This window comes from Pseudonaja textilis, chromosome 10 (assembly GCF_049901715.1).
Source record: "Pseudonaja textilis isolate UNSWEBS1 chromosome 10, rPseTex1.2, whole genome shotgun sequence".
NCBI classification, from domain to species: domain Eukaryota; kingdom Metazoa; phylum Chordata; class Lepidosauria; order Squamata; family Elapidae; genus Pseudonaja; species Pseudonaja textilis.
This window is the reverse complement of record NC_141999.1, coordinates 22,743,652-22,759,963: the sequence shown is the minus strand read 5'-3', so window position 1 is coordinate 22,759,963 and position 16,312 is coordinate 22,743,652. Positions and strand designations below refer to the sequence as shown.

The 16,312-nt window shown below is 46.4% G+C and overlaps 2 protein-coding genes across 2 annotated transcripts in view; both read left to right on the top strand.

Moving 5' to 3' along the window:
* Positions 1 to 16,312, top strand: part of B3GNT8 (UDP-GlcNAc:betaGal beta-1,3-N-acetylglucosaminyltransferase 8) — a 122,642-nt gene that overhangs the window by 104,013 nt on the left and 2,317 nt on the right. The window lies entirely within an intron of this gene.
* On the top strand, positions 5,551 to 10,541 carry B9D2 (B9 domain containing 2). The gene is made up of 3 exons (XM_087939269.1): positions 5,551 to 5,834; positions 6,561 to 6,686; positions 10,141 to 10,541. The coding sequence occupies exons 1-3, from the start codon at positions 5,747 to 5,749 to the stop codon at positions 10,452 to 10,454; spliced, it is 528 nt and encodes a 175-aa protein (XP_087795395.1). The 5' UTR covers positions 5,551 to 5,746; the 3' UTR covers positions 10,455 to 10,541.

Sequence of the window (16,312 nt, the reverse complement as noted above, 5' to 3'; positions counted from 1 at the left end):
ATGCTGGCTAGGGAATTCTGGGAGTTGAAGTCCACCTCTTTTCAAGTTGCTGAGTTGAGAAACACTGAGGTAAAAACTTCTCTAGCCACAAACTTGAAAATATGAGTTGAAAACTCAGGAGCTTCCTCTTCTTTACAAACACCTTGTAAAATCCAGCAAGGTTTGGCCGCCAACCAGGGGACAGAACAGAATAACAGAGTTGGAAGGAACCTTGGAGGCCATCTAGTCCAACCCACTACTCAGGCAGGAGACCCCATATCATTTCAGACAAATGACTGTCCAGTCTCTTCTTAAAAACCTCCAATGTTGGGGCATTCACAAGTTCTGGTGGCAGGCTGTTCCACTGCTTAATTGTTCTCCCTGTTAGGAAGTTTCTCCTTAATTCCAAGTTGCTTCTCTCCTGGATTCGTTTCCATCCGTTGCTTCTTCTTTAGGTGCTCTGGAACATCTCTCTCTTCTTTGTGGCAGCCCCTGACATTTAATTAGGATGAGTTTACCAATTAAAAAATGTAGTTAACAAAACCCATAAGCCCAGTCTTCAAAATGAGAGTCGAATGGGGTCACAGCCAAGGGCTTAACGTAACATTAACAGAGGGATACAATCAAGATCAAGTGAGGTGCTAATACCACTCTATAAAGCCTTAGTAAGGCCACACCTAGAGTACTGCATCCAGTTTTGGTCACCACATTATAAAAAAGGTGTTGAGACTCTGGAAAAAGTGCAGAGAAGAGCAACCAGGATGATTAGGGGACTGGAGGCTAAAACATGCGATGAGTGGTTGCAGGAACTGGGCCTGGCTAGTCTAGGGAAGAGAAGGACCAGGGGAGACAGGATAACAATCTTCCAATATTTGAGGGGCTGCCCCAGAGAGGAGGAAGGGGGTCAAGCTATTCTTCAAAGAACCTCAAGGCCAGACAAGGAATAATGGATGGAAACTGATCTGGGAGAGATTCAACCTGGAAATAAGGAGAAACTTTCTGACAGTGAGAACCATCAACCAACGAACAGAAGTTTTATTTTTATTTATCTTTTTATTTGATTTGCTAATCGCTTACAAGATAATAGGTATAAGTATAAACATAGTTATGGATATATGAAATGGATACATATAAGAACAATAAAAAGAAAGAATAGGACAGGGACGGTAGGCACGTTGGTGAACTTATGCACGTCCCCAAAGACCTCTTAGGAAAGGGGCGAGGTCAACAGTAGACAGTCAAAGGTTAAAAGTTGCCTTTGGAAATTGTGGGAGCTTCATCCCTGGAGGCTTTCAAGAAAAGACTGGACTGCCATCTGTCAGAAATGGTGTAGGGTCTCCCGCTTGGGCAGGGGGTTGGACTAGATGACCTACAAGGTCCCTTCCAACCGATTGTCTGTTATCTGTAACTCCAGAAGGGCCATTTTTTCAATGGCGTGTTTACCTGAACCCCCCCCCAAAAATAATTCTAGTTAATTGAGGGCCACAAACTGAAAGGTGGGTGGGAATCCCAGATAGAAACTCAAGGCATTTTAGGAGCGCCCAAGATGATTACAGGCGATTACTGCCTGGGTAGGAAAGGATAAAGACAGATGGAAACCCCAATCTGTTACCTGTGTTTTCTGACTCCAACTTGGCATCCCCCTGGGAGGACGGACGTGCGTGAAATCTCGAATTTCATATTCATCGGATGCTGCGTCGCAAAGGCCGGGGGTGGAGAAGAAAAGTCAGAATCCATGGAGGAAGAAGGTGGTTTTAATGAGGTGGTGCTGATTTAAATTGTAAATTTCTTGGCCCAAGCCTTAATTGTGTATATATATATATATATATATATATATATTTTCCCCCCTTCCTTTCTTGATGTTGTTTTGTAAAAAAAACAAAAAAAACACAGAGAGAGAGCATTTTGTTGTAGTGTGGAGTGCAGCGAATATGTGAGTGATTTAATGCAATTACATTCTGGATTTTTTGGGGGTTTTTTTGTTTTGGAGTTGGTTTGGGTTTTTATTTATTTATTTTGTTTTATAATCCCTGACATTGGCAGCGAAGTCTCTTGGCTGGAATAGCGGCTTGTCTCAGCCACCCAAATGCACACAACCACCGTTTATGCACACGCGCCAGAGGTGTTATTCAGCCAGTTCTGACCGGTTCTGGAGAACCAGTAGCAGAAATTTTGAGTGGTTTGGAGAATCAGCAAATACCACCTCTGACTGGCCCCACCCCCCATCTATTCTCTGCCTCCCGAGTCCCAGCTGATTGGCTGGGTCTCCTTTGGTTGCCCTGCATAGGAGAACGGAGCTGGAAAGCAGGTTAGTGGGGTGGGAAGGGAAGGGGGATTTTACAGTATCCTTCCCCTGCCATGCCCACCAAGCCACACCCAAGCCACGCCCACAGACCTGGTAGTAAAACGTTTGAATCCCACCACTGACATGCACGTATGCTCACAGCCCTGACCTGAGCTCGAATTGTGCCCTCAGGCAACCAGACCAGGTGCATTTAGCAAGAGAGAATCAAGTCCTTGATTTACGGACAGAATCCGGGCTGGGTTTTCCTGTGGTTAAGCAAGGCGAATCATCACCAATTCTACGACCTTCTTTGCCGTGGCTGTGAACCTAATCTTGGCGGTTGTTAAGTGAATCATACGGTCATTAAATGAATCCAATGAATTTCTCACGTCCGGCAATTTTAAAACTGGTGGGCTTCAACTCCCACAATTCCCCAGCCAAGCATGTTTTTGAAGTTCCTACATCTTAAAAATGGCTGAGGTTGAGAAAAAGGCTGCATTAATCCCGTTTTCCTTCTGCAGACCCACAGAAGCGTATATTGTCATAGGAATAATAATAATCAGGAATGTGGGTCACTATTTTTTCCAACGGTTTGAATTCACAATGGTGCCGAAAAAGGGACTTATGACCGTTTTTCACACTTACGACCGCTGCAGCATCCCCGTGGTCACGTGATCCAAATTCAGATGCTCGGCAACCAATTCATATTTACGACGGTTGCAGAGTCCCTAGGGGTTGTGTGATTCCCCTCTTTTGCAAGTCTTCCAACAAGCCTTTAACAACCAACTTTCCAACTGAACAGTTTTGCGAGGGATTCGCTCGACCAGCATGGCAAGAAAGGTCGTAAAATGAGGGCAAACCTCACTTAACGACGGCCTTGCTTTTAGCAACAGAAATGTGTGGTCGTAAGTCGAGGAGTTCCTGCATTCGTTTTATCTTGGTTTGAGGAAGGGGAGGGGGGGGGGGAGCTGTTTTAAAATCTGGTGGGGTTCTTAATTCAGCAATATCGACATGCAAAGCCTTAACTTGAGGTTGCCGCGAGCATTAATGGGCTGAGATGCAAAGAAAATAACAACAACGCATCCCCGCTGAAGTAGCAATCCTGATTGATTTGCTCGCTCTCCAATTTTACAAAATAATCTGTCAATGTTTGCGGTTAGCTCTTCCTCTGAATTGGCTTCCTGGTGCTTTTTAAAACTCCGCACGAGATCATAAAGCAAGAAATCATCTTGATTTCCCATCAGGATCAAGCACTTCAGCTTGATCAACCTTTTTTGTTGTTTTGTTTTTAAAAAACACAAACATTTTCTACAGTAAATATACATTTTAGTTCGGCATGGTTTTTTTTTTTTTTTAAAGGAGGCTTCAAATACATCCAACCCAGAAGTCTCTTGTCACCTAGAAACCAGTATTCCTGCAAGATGCAGCAGCGTTTGAGGAGATATATATTTTAAAAAAAAATCCCAATATTTTATGCATCCCATTTTTGCATTGTGCAAACATGAAGGCACAGATATACATCCCAGTAAATCCACCGCATTGGTGTCTTTGGAAGCTGCCCCTATGGTTGAGCTAAGACAGCAAGAAGCCACTGACATTTAAATGCATAGGGTTTTTTGTTTTTTTTTATCAACGCCCACGTTTTTCTAAATAAAACCGAATCCATGAGATAAAAATCCAGGCCTCTAGCTCTCTTCTCAGTGTCTGAAATGTTAAAAAAAAAATCAAAAGAACCAAAAGAGCTGAAGACAAATTAAAATAGAAGAGCCACGAAGAATGCATCCCTAACCCCTTCCAAGAGGCTGGTTCAGCTCCATGCGGGACCAAAAAGACAAGAAAACCATTTATGTATTTATTTTTGTAATAATTTTTATTCTTATTTTCCACCTTTTACATATATTAATCTTGACTTTAACATCCTTATTATACAAATTATTATACACACCAATCTCATGTAAATATCTACGTTTATACATTTATACATCTTTATATACCCTCATTTACTTTTATCAGTCATTTACTTATTTTCTTTATCTTTATTTCTATTGTTCAACCAATTATACCAATTATACCAGATTTAATAATGCTCCACTCTTTTTTCTCTTTTAGTTTTAATGTCAATTTGGGTAAGAAAAACATTTAACGACCCCATAATCCAGTGGTTCCCAACTTTTTTCACCCCGCACCCCTAAAGAAAGTTCACTCTAACCTCGCACCCCCTGAAATTTAGACTTTAGGAACTACTGAACGCGTTAAATATATGGTAGGATTGAATCTTTCCAGCTATGTATGTGACGGCCACTAAATTATGATACTTAACTCTAACATGAAAACAAAGTTAATCCACTGCATAATAAATAAAAATGCCAACATATAGCCAATATCCTATTATTTACCTGGACTTTTCTCACACCCCCTGGAATATTGTCTCACACCCAGGTTGGGAACCCCTGCCATAATCCCTTGTAGAATGGAGTTTGGGCTACTGAATGGAGCTGAGTGTTTACTGGCCGGATGCCCTTCCTGTCACCAATGCAGAGTTTTGTGCAGCAGATATATTCTCATCGTGCCCCAGAGATTTATATATTGTGTATATAAATAAATATTGTGTACGTTTTGGCAGAATCTCATCTGCCATCACCAGGCTTCTGTATTGTGTTCGTCTGTGAGAACACAATACAGAAGCCTGATGATGGCAGATGAGATTCTGCCGAAACGTTGCTACAACTTTAAAAGCACAACTATAACGACGTGGGAAAATACCCAAAGAAAGCTGAATACCATACATGCATACATACATACATACATCCCCACATTATTTAAAGATATATATGTGTATCATACACACACACATATATATATGAATTTCAGTTTAATATAAACACATACATAATAAAGTTAAAATATATATGTATCTTTATATATTGGTGCTATTAAACACACACACACACATCATAGCACACGGAGTCCCTGTGGGAGGGAGATGGGTGGACTCAAAATTTCACAGATAGGCTGCAATATGATTTCTACTTTCTTAAACCCAAGGACGGACGGAAATTAGCCATTAAATACCACAACAAAGAAAAACCAACAAACAAAAAAAGCCCCCTTAAGCACAACCCCAACTCCAACACCACCCACACATTCTGAAACGCCGCCCGCCGACCCCTGTATTTATATCCCCTTTAGGCCACGCCCCCTCCCCCCACGCACCAATGAGGAGGCGGGACGGGTGAGGCGTCTTGACTACGGCGGGGAGGCTCCGCCCCCTCTTCCTCCTTCCCCCCCGCCCCGCGCGGTAGCGTCGTTGCTGCGTCGTCTGAACCCGTTGCAACCCGGGGAATTCTCGCTCCGAAGCGGGTTCCGGCCGGGCCGATCCTGTGACCCGGATTAGCCCGAACCCGCCGCATGATCTAAGGCTCGTGCAAAACCCGGTTTCTGCAATCCGGCGGGCACCCCGCGCGCCCCCCCGTCACTTGGGCCATGGCCGAAGTGCACGTTATTGGCCAGATCGTGGGAGCCAGTGGATTCCCCAGCAGTTCCTTGTTTTGCAAGTGGGGGATCCACACAGGTGCGTGCCCTGGGGGAGTGGGGGGAGGCGGCGGGGGTCCTCTATGCGGGGTGGGACACAGGTGTGGGGGAGCATCTTGGGATGGGAAAGGTGGAGTCCTTGTGTGAGGTTTTTTTTTGGGGGGGTCCCCGCTTGCAGCCCCCAGACCACCCCTTAGGAAAGGGAGGGCTGGTTATTCAGTGGAGAAGGGAAACGCTAGATTCAGGGCAGGGTCTGCAAGATATCCTGGATTTGGATGGGAGACCACAAGGAGAGGCCCCTTTGGAGAGTTGAAAGACGCCCCAAGAAAAGAGCCCGTTACTCTTGTATTGCGATCGAGAGATCCACAACTCTAAAGCAAAGAGCCCCAAGCAATTGTAATCAAGAGATCCGCCACTCAGTGAATGAAAGCAGTGGGGGTTGGACTAGAAGACCTCCCAGGCCCCCTCTAATACTGGAAGCAGGGCAGGGTCTGCGGGATATCCTGGACTTGGATGAGAGACCACGAGGAGGGGCCCCTTTGGAGAGCCGAAAGACGCTCCAAGCAAAGAGCCCGTATTGCAATCGAGATCTGCAACTCAGTGAATGAAAGCGGGGTGTTGGGGTTGGACTAGAAGACCTTGGAGGTCCCCTCCAACTGTTATTCTTAAAGGTTAAGAATGTCAGGATCCAAAGAAAAAGGAGCGTCACGTTGGCTTGTTGGGATCCCGGGTGCTCCCTTTAATGACGGCTGGATGCCTCTCTCAGGTGGAGCCTGGAAACTGCTGTCCGGTCTTCGGGAAGGACAAACCCAGGTTGACCATCCTCAGTTAGGTGACACGGCTTATTGGTGCCACCCCATCGACGTCCACTTCGCCACCAAAGGCTTGCAAGGTGAGGGGGAGGAGGAGGAAGAGGGAGGGGAGCGTTGCGTTTTTATAATTCTGGATGACCGTGGCTGATACGTGGCTGTAAGTGGCATCCTGGTTACCCTGACTACTTGAGATCCAGTTTGGTGTAAGGATTAAGGCACCAAGCTAGAAACTAGGAGACTGGGAGTTCCAGGCAGGAAAGCCATTCTGGATGACTTTGACCAGGAGATGAGGAGTTCTAGTCCCACCTCAGGCAGGAAAGCCATCTGGATGACTTTGACCAGGTGACTAGGAGTTCTAGTCCCACCTCAGGCAGGAAAGCCATTCTGGATGACTTTGACCAGGAGACCGGGAGTTCTAGTCCCACCTCAGGCAGGAAAGCCATTCTGGATGACTTTGACCAGGAGACTGGGAGTTCTAGTCCCACCTCAGGCAGGAAAGCCACCTGGATGACTTTGACCAGGAGACCGGGAGTTCTAGTCCCACCTCAGGCAGGAAAGCCATCTGGATGACTTTGACCAGGAGACTGGGAGTTCTAGTCCCACCTCAGGCAGGAAAGCCGTCTGGATGGCTGGGCCTTTCACCAGGAGACCGGGAGTTCTAGTGCCACCTCAGGCAGGAAGGCCGTCCTGGGGACCGTAGGCCAGTCTTTCCCCCACAGCTCAACCCACCTCACAGGACTGTTGTTGTGAGGAAAACAGGAGGATTAAGCTGTGGGGGATCTGTTTGCTGCCTTGAGTTATTTGTAAAAATAATAAAATAGTAAAAATAATAAAAGCAGGATACAAATAAATAGCTTTTAAAAATAAAAATCCCTGTGGCTTCACTGAAGTATTCTTGGTGCTCTTTTTTACGACTGGTCGATGGATTCAGAAAAAAAGTCCCAAAAGGGGGTATAGAAAGCTTCCCCTTCCCTTTGGAATCCAAAGGTAGACTGCGCTGGTCCGGAGAGGCCCCATTTTTTTCCTTCTTCAATGGAATGACTTCCATCATTCCGTTATTAATTTCCACGCACCGGGGTAGCGCCGGAAGGCTCCGGAAGGTACTAGCGGCCGTTTCTAAGGGCCTTATTTATTAGGTGCTTAATACGAAACCCGGCCCAGGCGTGGAATAAAAGCACCGACGCCATAAATGTCGCAAAGGATTATAAATTAGAAGGTAAGGAAATTCCGAATTAAGTTTCTCAGCTGGAGCAGCAAGAAAGCTGTTTGTCTTTTAGGGGCCAATTTGATTTTTTGAACCTGTTTGTCGGCACAAGGCAGGTTAAAAAGGGGTGGGGGGTGCAGGCCTTTCCTTGGACACCTGGAGTCAAAAATAATAACCTTTTTGAGCCTCTCTTCCTTCCAACCAACGAGTAAAACCTCTGCCCTTAACGGCCCGTTTTTCTTCCTCGGTGAAGGGACAATGCGCAATTATTAAAACTGGCCCCTACGGTTCCCTTTATTGGTCAGGAACCTCGTGCTTGAGGAAGACGATCAATTTTGTGCCAAATCGGAGCCAAAAATGCATCGAAAATAAAAAAAAATATTGGTCCTAATTGTCAACGAGGAGCTGAAGTAGAAACGGGAAAGGGGGAGGACGGGGTGGCGGCCCAAGGAAATTTGGCTGAGGAGAGAGAAGGAGCTGAAGGATTCGGCTGTGGATGCCACTGAATGGGCCGTGGAGGGTGGTCATCTCTGTTTTTGTTGTTATTGACTGCTGCTTGTCTCGAAATTCCTTCCCTCCCTTTCTTCCACTTCCTTCCTCTTCCCCCTCCTTTCTTCCTTCCCTCTTTCCTTTCTTCCACTTCCTTTCTTCCTTCCCTCTTCCCTTCCTCCCTCCCTTCTTCCTTCCCTCCCTCCCTCCGTCCCTTCTTTATATCTCTCTCTCCCTCCTTTCTTTCTCCCTCCCTCCTTCCTTGCCTCTTTCTTCTTCCACCCCTTTCTTCCTGCCCTCTTCCCTTCCTCCCTCCCTTCTTTCTCCCTCCCTCCCTCCGTCCCTTCTTTATATCTCTCTCTCCCTCCTTTCTTTCTCCCTCCCTCCTTCCTTGCCTCTTTCTTCTTCCACCCCCTTTCTTCCTTCCCTCTTCCCTTCCTCTGTCCCTTCTTTCTTCCTCCCTCCCTCCGTCCCTTCTTTATATCTCTCTCTCCCTCCTTTCTTTCTCCCTCCCTCCTTCCTTGCCTCTTTCTTCTTCCACCCCTTTCTTCCTGCCCTCTTCCCTTCCTCCCTCCCTTCTTTCTTCCTCCCTCCCTCCGTCCCTTCTTTATATATCTCTCTCTCTCCTTTCTTTCTCCCTCCCTCCTTCCTTGCCTCTTTCTTCTTCCACCCCCTTTCTTCCTGCCCTCTTCCCTTCCTCCCTCCCTTCTTTCTTCCCTCCCTCCCCCGTCCCTTCTTTATATCTCTCTCTCCCTCCTTTCTTTCTCCCTCCCTCCTTCCTTGCCTCTTTCTTCTTCCACCCCTTTCTTCCTGCCCTCTTCCCTTCCTCCCTCCCTTCTTTCTTCCTCCCTCCCTCCGTCCCTTCTTTATATATCTCTCTCTCTCCTTTCTTTCTCCCTCCCTCCTTCCTTGCCTCTTTCTTCTTCCACCCCTTTCTTCCTGCCCTCTTCCCTTCCTCCCTCCCTTCTTCCTCCCTCCCTCCCTCTGTCCCTTCTTTATATATCTCTCTCTTCCTTTCTTCCCTCCTTTCTTTCTCCCTCCCTCCTTCCTTGCCTCTTTCTTCTTCCACCCCCTTTCTTCCTGCCCTCCTTCCTTCCTTGCCTCCTTCCTTTATTCCGTATCTCCCTCCCTTTATATCTCTCCCTTCCTTCCTTCCTTCCTTCCCTCCCTCCTTCCTTCCCTCTTTCCTTTCTTCCACTTCCTTCCCTTTCCCTTCCTCCCCCTCCTTCCCTTCCTTCTTCCACTTCCTTTCTTCCTTCCCTTTTTCCTTCCTGCCTCCTTCCTTTATTCCCTATCTCCCTCCCTTCCTATCTTCCTTCCTTCCTTCCCTCCCTCCTTCCTTCCCTCTTTCCTTTCTTCCACTTCCTTCCCTCTCTCCCTTCATTCTCCCTCCCTCCCACCTTCCCTCTTTCCTTTCTTCCACTTCCTTTCTTCCTTCCCTTTTTCCTTCCTTGTCTTCTTCCTTTATTCCCTATCTCCCTCCCTTTATATCTCTCCCTTCCTTCCTTCCCTCCCTCCTTCCTTCGCTCTTTCCTTTTTCCACTTCCTTCTCTCTCTCCCGTCATTCTCCCTCCCTCCGTCCTTCCCTCCTTTCTTTTCCTTCCTTCCTTCCTTCCTTCCTTCCTCCCTCCCTCCCTCCCTCCCTCCCTCCCTCGGATTTCAAAGTCACCCATCTCACCAACACAGCAATTGTCAGCAATTTACAACATAATAAAACGTTCCAGCGTGCGCTTTAACAAGCCATTAAAATCAGAATAAAAAAGTTTAAAACTAAAAAGCCAACCATGACGGGCAGCCTGATTTTTTTTCCCTCTCTCTCTCTCTCTCTTCCCCCCCGGCAGGTTGGCCGAAGCTCCACGTCCAGGTGTGGCACCAGGACGCTTTTGGGCGCACCGATTTGTACGGCTACGGCTTCTGCCACGTGCCCTCCAGCCCCGGCGCCCACCAGCTGGACTGCGTGACGTGGCGCCCGCTGGGCTCGTGGCAGGAGCAGCTGTCCCAGTGCTTTGTGGGAGGCGGCCCCCAGCTCATCAGCAGCGACCTGATCTACACAGGGGGCAACCGCTACCGCCTGCAGACCTGTGCCATGGGCACCGTGCACTTCCAGCTGGCGGTGCTGCTCCGTAACTTCGACCGCTATGGGGTGGAATGCTGAGTTACCCCCCCTCTCAGGACGGAGCCCCTTCGCTGGGCTTGGAAGCAGAAGATGGGTCCGTGAACCCCCAAAGTTCAGGCATCGGAAGAACCTGGGGCCAAAGTGGGGGGAGGCTGCTCTGGGAAGGAAGACCCCCCCCACCTCTGCTTAAACTGAGAGAATCGCAAGCCATAACTCCAAACCATGGTTCTCCAAACTTGGCCACTTTAAGACTTGTGGACTCCAACTTCCAGAATTCTCCAGCCAGGATAGCTTCTTCCTTCCTTCCTTCCTTCCTTCCTTCCTTCCTTCCTTCCTTCCTTCCTTCCTTCCTTCCTTCCTTCCTTCCTTCCTTCCTTCCCCTCACTCCTCCCTCTGTCCCTTTTCCCTTCCTTCCTTCCCCTTCCTTCCTTCCTTCCTTCCTTCCTTCCTTCCTTCCTTCCTTCCTCCTTCCTTCCTTCCTTCCATCCTCCCTCACTCCTCCCTCTGTCCCTTTTCCCCTTCCTTCCTTCCTTCCTTCCTTCCTCCCTCCTCCCTCCCTCCTTCCTTCCTTCCTTCCTTCCTTCCCCCTCCTCCTCCTGTCCTTTTCCCTTCCTTCCTTCCTTCCTTCCTTCCTTCCTTCCTTCCTCCTCCTTCCTTCCTTCCTTCCTTCCTTCCTCCTCCTCCTCCTCCTTTTGCCCACCTCTGCCCTAAATCTTACAGAAATCCCAATTCTGTTAAGAACCTGCTAGAATTCAGGGGGCCCCAAACTTGGCAACTTTGAGACTTGTGGACTTCAACTCCCTGAATCCATAGTTGGCTGGAGAATTCTGGGAGTTGAAGTCCACAAGTCTCAAAGTTGCCAAATTTGGAGGCCTCTGCTCTAATGTTTGAACTCTGTCTTTGCAACCCAAACTGGGGATTGGTGGTTGGGGCCTGGACTCGTTTCTTCGCTCCTGATTTCTCTTCCTCAGTGGTCGTTTTCAACTTTGGCAATGGTGCTTCTTTCAATCCTGTCTGGTTCCGTTTTCTTGCGCGGAGTTTGACCAGATCCAACCAAGCAGGGAGTCTCGCTCAGTCTGGATGCTTCTCTGCAAGATGTATGAGATTCTGGGGTTTTTTTTTATCCAGGGGGAAAAATCAATATCTATTTTCTCATGAACTTTTAATTGGTTTTCTGTGTGTGTGTTGTTTTTTTAAAAACCCACTCCTAGTGAAACTACCAGCGGTAACTCTAAACAATGGTCCTGGGCCTAGTTTTTTGCTGTAGGATAGAAGGAGGGGCAGGAAAAAAATTGGTTTTTTTTTTCAAACTTGGCAACTTTTTAAGGTTTGTGGACTTCAATCCCCAGAATTCCATTAGCTGGCTGCAGGAATTCTGGGAACTGCAGTCCAGACCTCTTAAAGGAGCCAAGTTCTGCATTGTGGTAACAAAGCTTTCCTTTTTATTTTGGATGAATGAAAATTATTGGATTTAATAAACCTAAATTTGGTCCTGAGATGCTAAGAGACTTGTAATTCTGGCCGTGGACAGCAGAGGTCACCAAAGCTATAGTTTTGGCTAAAAAAATGCAATTTTTTTTTGTTTGTTTGCAAGTTGCAATTATAATTTTTATGCAAAGACAGCTTACATGCTTGTAGATAGGTATTAAATCTGGTAATTCTCATTTATCCGAGATAAAGAGATAAGCTTGCTTACAAGGCAGTGCCAGGCACACAAAACTAACCCTTTCTTCCTCCTGGTTTTTCTGGTCCAATTTCTAACCTGCCCTGACCTCAAAACAACACGGGCAGCTTCACAGGGCAAAAACCACAACACGATACATAAAACAATACACAATATCATATAAAAACCACCAACTGGCATAAGGAGGGAACCACAAAACATCACATTCCTCCATCCGTCGCCACTAAAAAGAGACCAATCCAACCAACAGACTGTAATTCCAACCCCAGGGGGAAATAAGCAGGTTTTTAAAGATGGCTTAAAGCTAGATTAAACAGGGGATGTTGCTCTAAAAGGCACATGGGAAGGTAGCATCATTGCCCAAGTGGGGGCCAAAGCAGAGCAACCCAAAAGCTGATTACAAGTTTTGTTTTATTTCTGTCCTGCCAGTTATAAATAGCCTGGCCCACCTCACAGGGTTGTTGTGAAGAAAATAAGAGGAAGGACTATCGGAGGCGTTCGCCAGCTTAAAAGTCACATGAAAGAAGGGACAAAAGTCAAGTGCAATTTCCTTTGGCTTTCCTTTCCCACGGTGTTTCTCGATCTTGGGAATTTTTTAAGAGATATGGGCTTCTCAACTCCCAGAATTCCCCAGCCGGCAATTGCTAGCTGGAGAATCCTGGGAATTGAAGTCCGTACATCTTAGAAATGGTCGAGTTTGGGAAAGATTGCGAAACTGCAATAGTTGTAAACATAAGGATTGATGGCCTAGTTCAGAGGTCTCCAAACTTGGCAACTTCAAGACTTGTGGACTTCAATTCCCAGAATTCTGGGAGTTGAAGTCCACAATCTAGAAGAGAAATAGAAGAGAATTAGAAGAGAATAGAAGTAGAGTGTATAGAATAGAATAGAGTAGTATAGAAGAGAAGAGAATATAGAAGAGAATTAGAAGAGAAGAGAATATAGAAGAGAATTAGAATAGAATAGGAATAGAATAGAATTCTTTATTGGCCAAGTGTGATTGAATACACAAGGAATTTGTCTTAGTGCAAATGCTCTCAGTGTACATAATAAACTAAAGTTGCCAAGTTTGGAGACCCCTGGTCTAGTTCCTTTTATCATCATGGTAACCACGAATGAACGAGTCGCTGAATGAGGCAGTTGCTAAACGAGGACTGTGCAGCTCCCTGCCACTTGGCCATAAAAGCCTGCTTCCAGTTTTTCCCTCCAGCTATTTCGGCCACTGTACGGATACGGGAAATTGCCTTTTTTCCTACCTGTTATCCCTTCCATCTCTTGCCGAGAGGTATGTTTTTATATGCCTTTTTTTTTTTGACCCACGATTCAGCCTCCAGGAGCTCTTCGCGTGTCTCCGTGAGAAAGAGCAACACAAAACAACGCAGGGTGTGTTTGTGTGCCTCGGGGTGAAAGGATCGCGCCGACCTGCTACCTACAGCATTGCGAAGTTAACGCAACGCAGCTCTTTGTGGAATCTCCAGTTGGGGAAATTGACAAAGAAGGGGGAAAATATTTGGGGCAGAAGGTTGGAAAAGCATATCCCATCATTAATGTGTTGTGTGGCGGTTGTGTGTGTGTGTGTGGATTGTAGCCAAATCTATACACTCCCAGTAGCTGACCAGTCCAGAAAAACGAGGGGAAAAAAGCTATAGTTCTCTACTTACAACAATTCATTTAGTGACCATTTGAAGTTACGACGCCAACCGGAAAGAGTAGCTTGTGACCGTTTTTCACACTTAACAACCTTTGTTGCAGCGTCCCCCCCACCCGTGGTCACGTGATCAAAATCCAGATGTTTGGGCAACCGATTCGTACTTACGATGGGCATAGTGTCCCCTTTTGCGACCTGACAAGCAACAAGGGGAAGGGGGAATAGATTCGCTTAAAAGAACCGTGTGACTAACTTAAGGGCTGCCGTGATTCGCTGAACAACGGTGGCAAAAAAAAGATGTAAAAGGGGGCCAAAATTTCTCTCAACAACTGCCCCTCTTAGCAACAGAAATGTCGGGCTCAGTTGTAGTCGTAAGTCAAGGAGCAGCTGTATGTGTGGCTTGAAAAAGGGAGAGAGAAAGAAGATTTATTCTATTATTCAATAATACAGTATCATTATAGTATATACTATACTAATACTATATATAGTAAATAATGGTATAGTATAGAATAGAGTAGAGCATAGAATTAGAATAGAAGCCGAGAAGTGCAGGATTAGAATTAGAATAGAACAGAATAGAAAAATTAGAAGAGAATAGAGAAGAGAAGAGAAGAGAAGAGAAGAGAGAATAGAATAGAGAATAGAAAAGAATAAAGAGAATAGAAAAGAATAGAATAGAATAGAATAGAATAGAATAGAATAGAATAGAGCTGGGAGGGACTTTGGAGGTCTTCTAGTCCAGCCCTCTGCTCAAGCAGGAGAACCTATACCACCTCAGACAAGCGACTATCCAGTCTCTTCTTAAAAACCTCCAGTGATGGAACACCCACAATTTCTAGTGGCCAGCTGTTCCACTGGTTAATTGTCCTCACTGTTAGGAAGTTTCTCCTTCATTCTAGGTTGCTCCTTTCTTTGATAAGTTTCCATTCATTCTTTCTTTGTCCTGCTTTCTTTGGTGCTTTGGGGGATAATATGACATCCTCTTCTTTGTGGCAGCCCCCTCAAACACTGGAATACTCCTATCACGCCACCCCTTAATTCTTCTCTTCTTTAGACTAGCCAGGGAAATAGAAAGAAAGGGGGTAGAATAGAACAGAACAGAATAAGTTGGAAGGGACCTTGGAGGTCTTCTAGTCCAGCCCCCTGCCTAGGCAGGAAACTCCCCTAGACCATTTCCGGTGAATGATCCTCCTTTTAGCTAGTTGCCCTGCAAACACGTTCCTGAACCTACCAGCCCAGAATTGGCTCTCTCGCCACGTGTAACATGGGTTTGGATGGCATTTGGGGTGTAACTCAACCCCAAAGCCCCCCCCCTTTTTTTTTTAAACCCTTCACCCCCACCCTCCACCCTGATGCAGCTGCTCCAAAATAGCTCCAGGAGGCGGCTGGAACGGCCCCTCTTGCTTGGCATGTGGCGGGCGGGACCTGCGGAAAGGAAAGGAGGGCCGAGGGGAATATGAATCGGCCCTGGATGAAGGTTCCCCTCCTGAGAGACTGGAAGAAGCGACGAAATTGGGCCTGGATGGTAGCCAGGAATCTTGGTTTGAGCCGAGAATCGATGGAGGGTGGTGGTTTGTTTCCCCGCCGCCCCCTATCGTGAGTTGTAAAGGTGGTTTTGGTTTGCAAAGCAACATTGCTGATTTTAACGGAATAAACAAGAGTTGGAAGGGACCTTTGGAGGTCTTCTATTCCAACCCGCTTGCTCCAGCAGCAGACCCTGTATACCGTTCTCCTTTCTTAGCTCTGTTCCTCCCTGGAATGGAGGGTGGCCCTGGGCCACAATCCACGTAGGCCTCCTATCCAATGTCCATGCAACCCATGACCTACCTAGGCACACCTGGTTCTCAGCTTCTGTGGCAAAGCCCAGAGGGAAGGGCTCCGCCATGTTCCACAATGAAGGTATGGGATGGCCTTTTGTTGTTCTTAAAGGTGGGGAGGTCCGTCTGAAAGTGACAGACTGAGTTGGAAGGGGCTTTAGAGGTCTTCTAGTCCAAAGAGGAGGAGGCTCTATACTTTTGTTGGACAGGTGGCTATCCAGTCTCTCTTTCAAAGCCTCCACTGATGGAGAACCCTCAACTTCTTAAGGCACGTGGATGAATTGATCGGGGATTATAGAATAACGGAGTTGGGAGGGACCTTTGAGGTTGTCTAGTCCAACCCGCTCTGAAGAGGAGATGCTATAGCATTCAGGGCAAATGACTGAGCTTTCTTTCTTTCTTTCTTTCTTTCTTTCTTTCTTTCTTTCTTTCTTTCTTTCTTTCTTTCTCTCTCTCTCACCCTTCTCTCTCCCTTTTTCTTTCATTCTTTTTCTCTTTCTTTCTTTCTTTTCTCCCTCTTTTTCTTTCATTCTTTCTCTCTCTCTCACCCTTCTTTCTTTCTCCCTTTTTCTTTCATTCTTTTTCTCTTTCTTTCCTTCTTTTCTCCCTCTTTTTCTTTCATTCTTTTTCTCTCACCCTTTTTTCTTTCTCCCTTTTTCTTTCTTTTTCTCTCACCCTTTTTTCTTTCTTTCTTTCTCCCTTTTTTCTTTCATTCTTTTTCTCTCACCTTTTTTCTTTCTTTCTCCCT

What these genes read in the sequence shown, in the direction of transcription:
- B9D2 (XM_087939269.1), top strand. Translation starts at nt 5,747, where the DNA reads ATGGCCGAAGTGCACGTTATTGGCCAGATCGTGGGAGCCAGTGGATTC. An exon ending in CAAGTGGGGGATCCACACAG is followed by an intron (nt 5,835 to 6,560) that starts GTGCGTGCCCTG and finishes TGCCTCTCTCAG; the next exon opens with GTGGAGCCTGGAAACTGCTG. An exon ending in CGCCACCAAAGGCTTGCAAG is followed by an intron (nt 6,687 to 10,140) that starts GTGAGGGGGAGG and finishes CCCCCCCGGCAG; the next exon opens with GTTGGCCGAAGCTCCACGTC.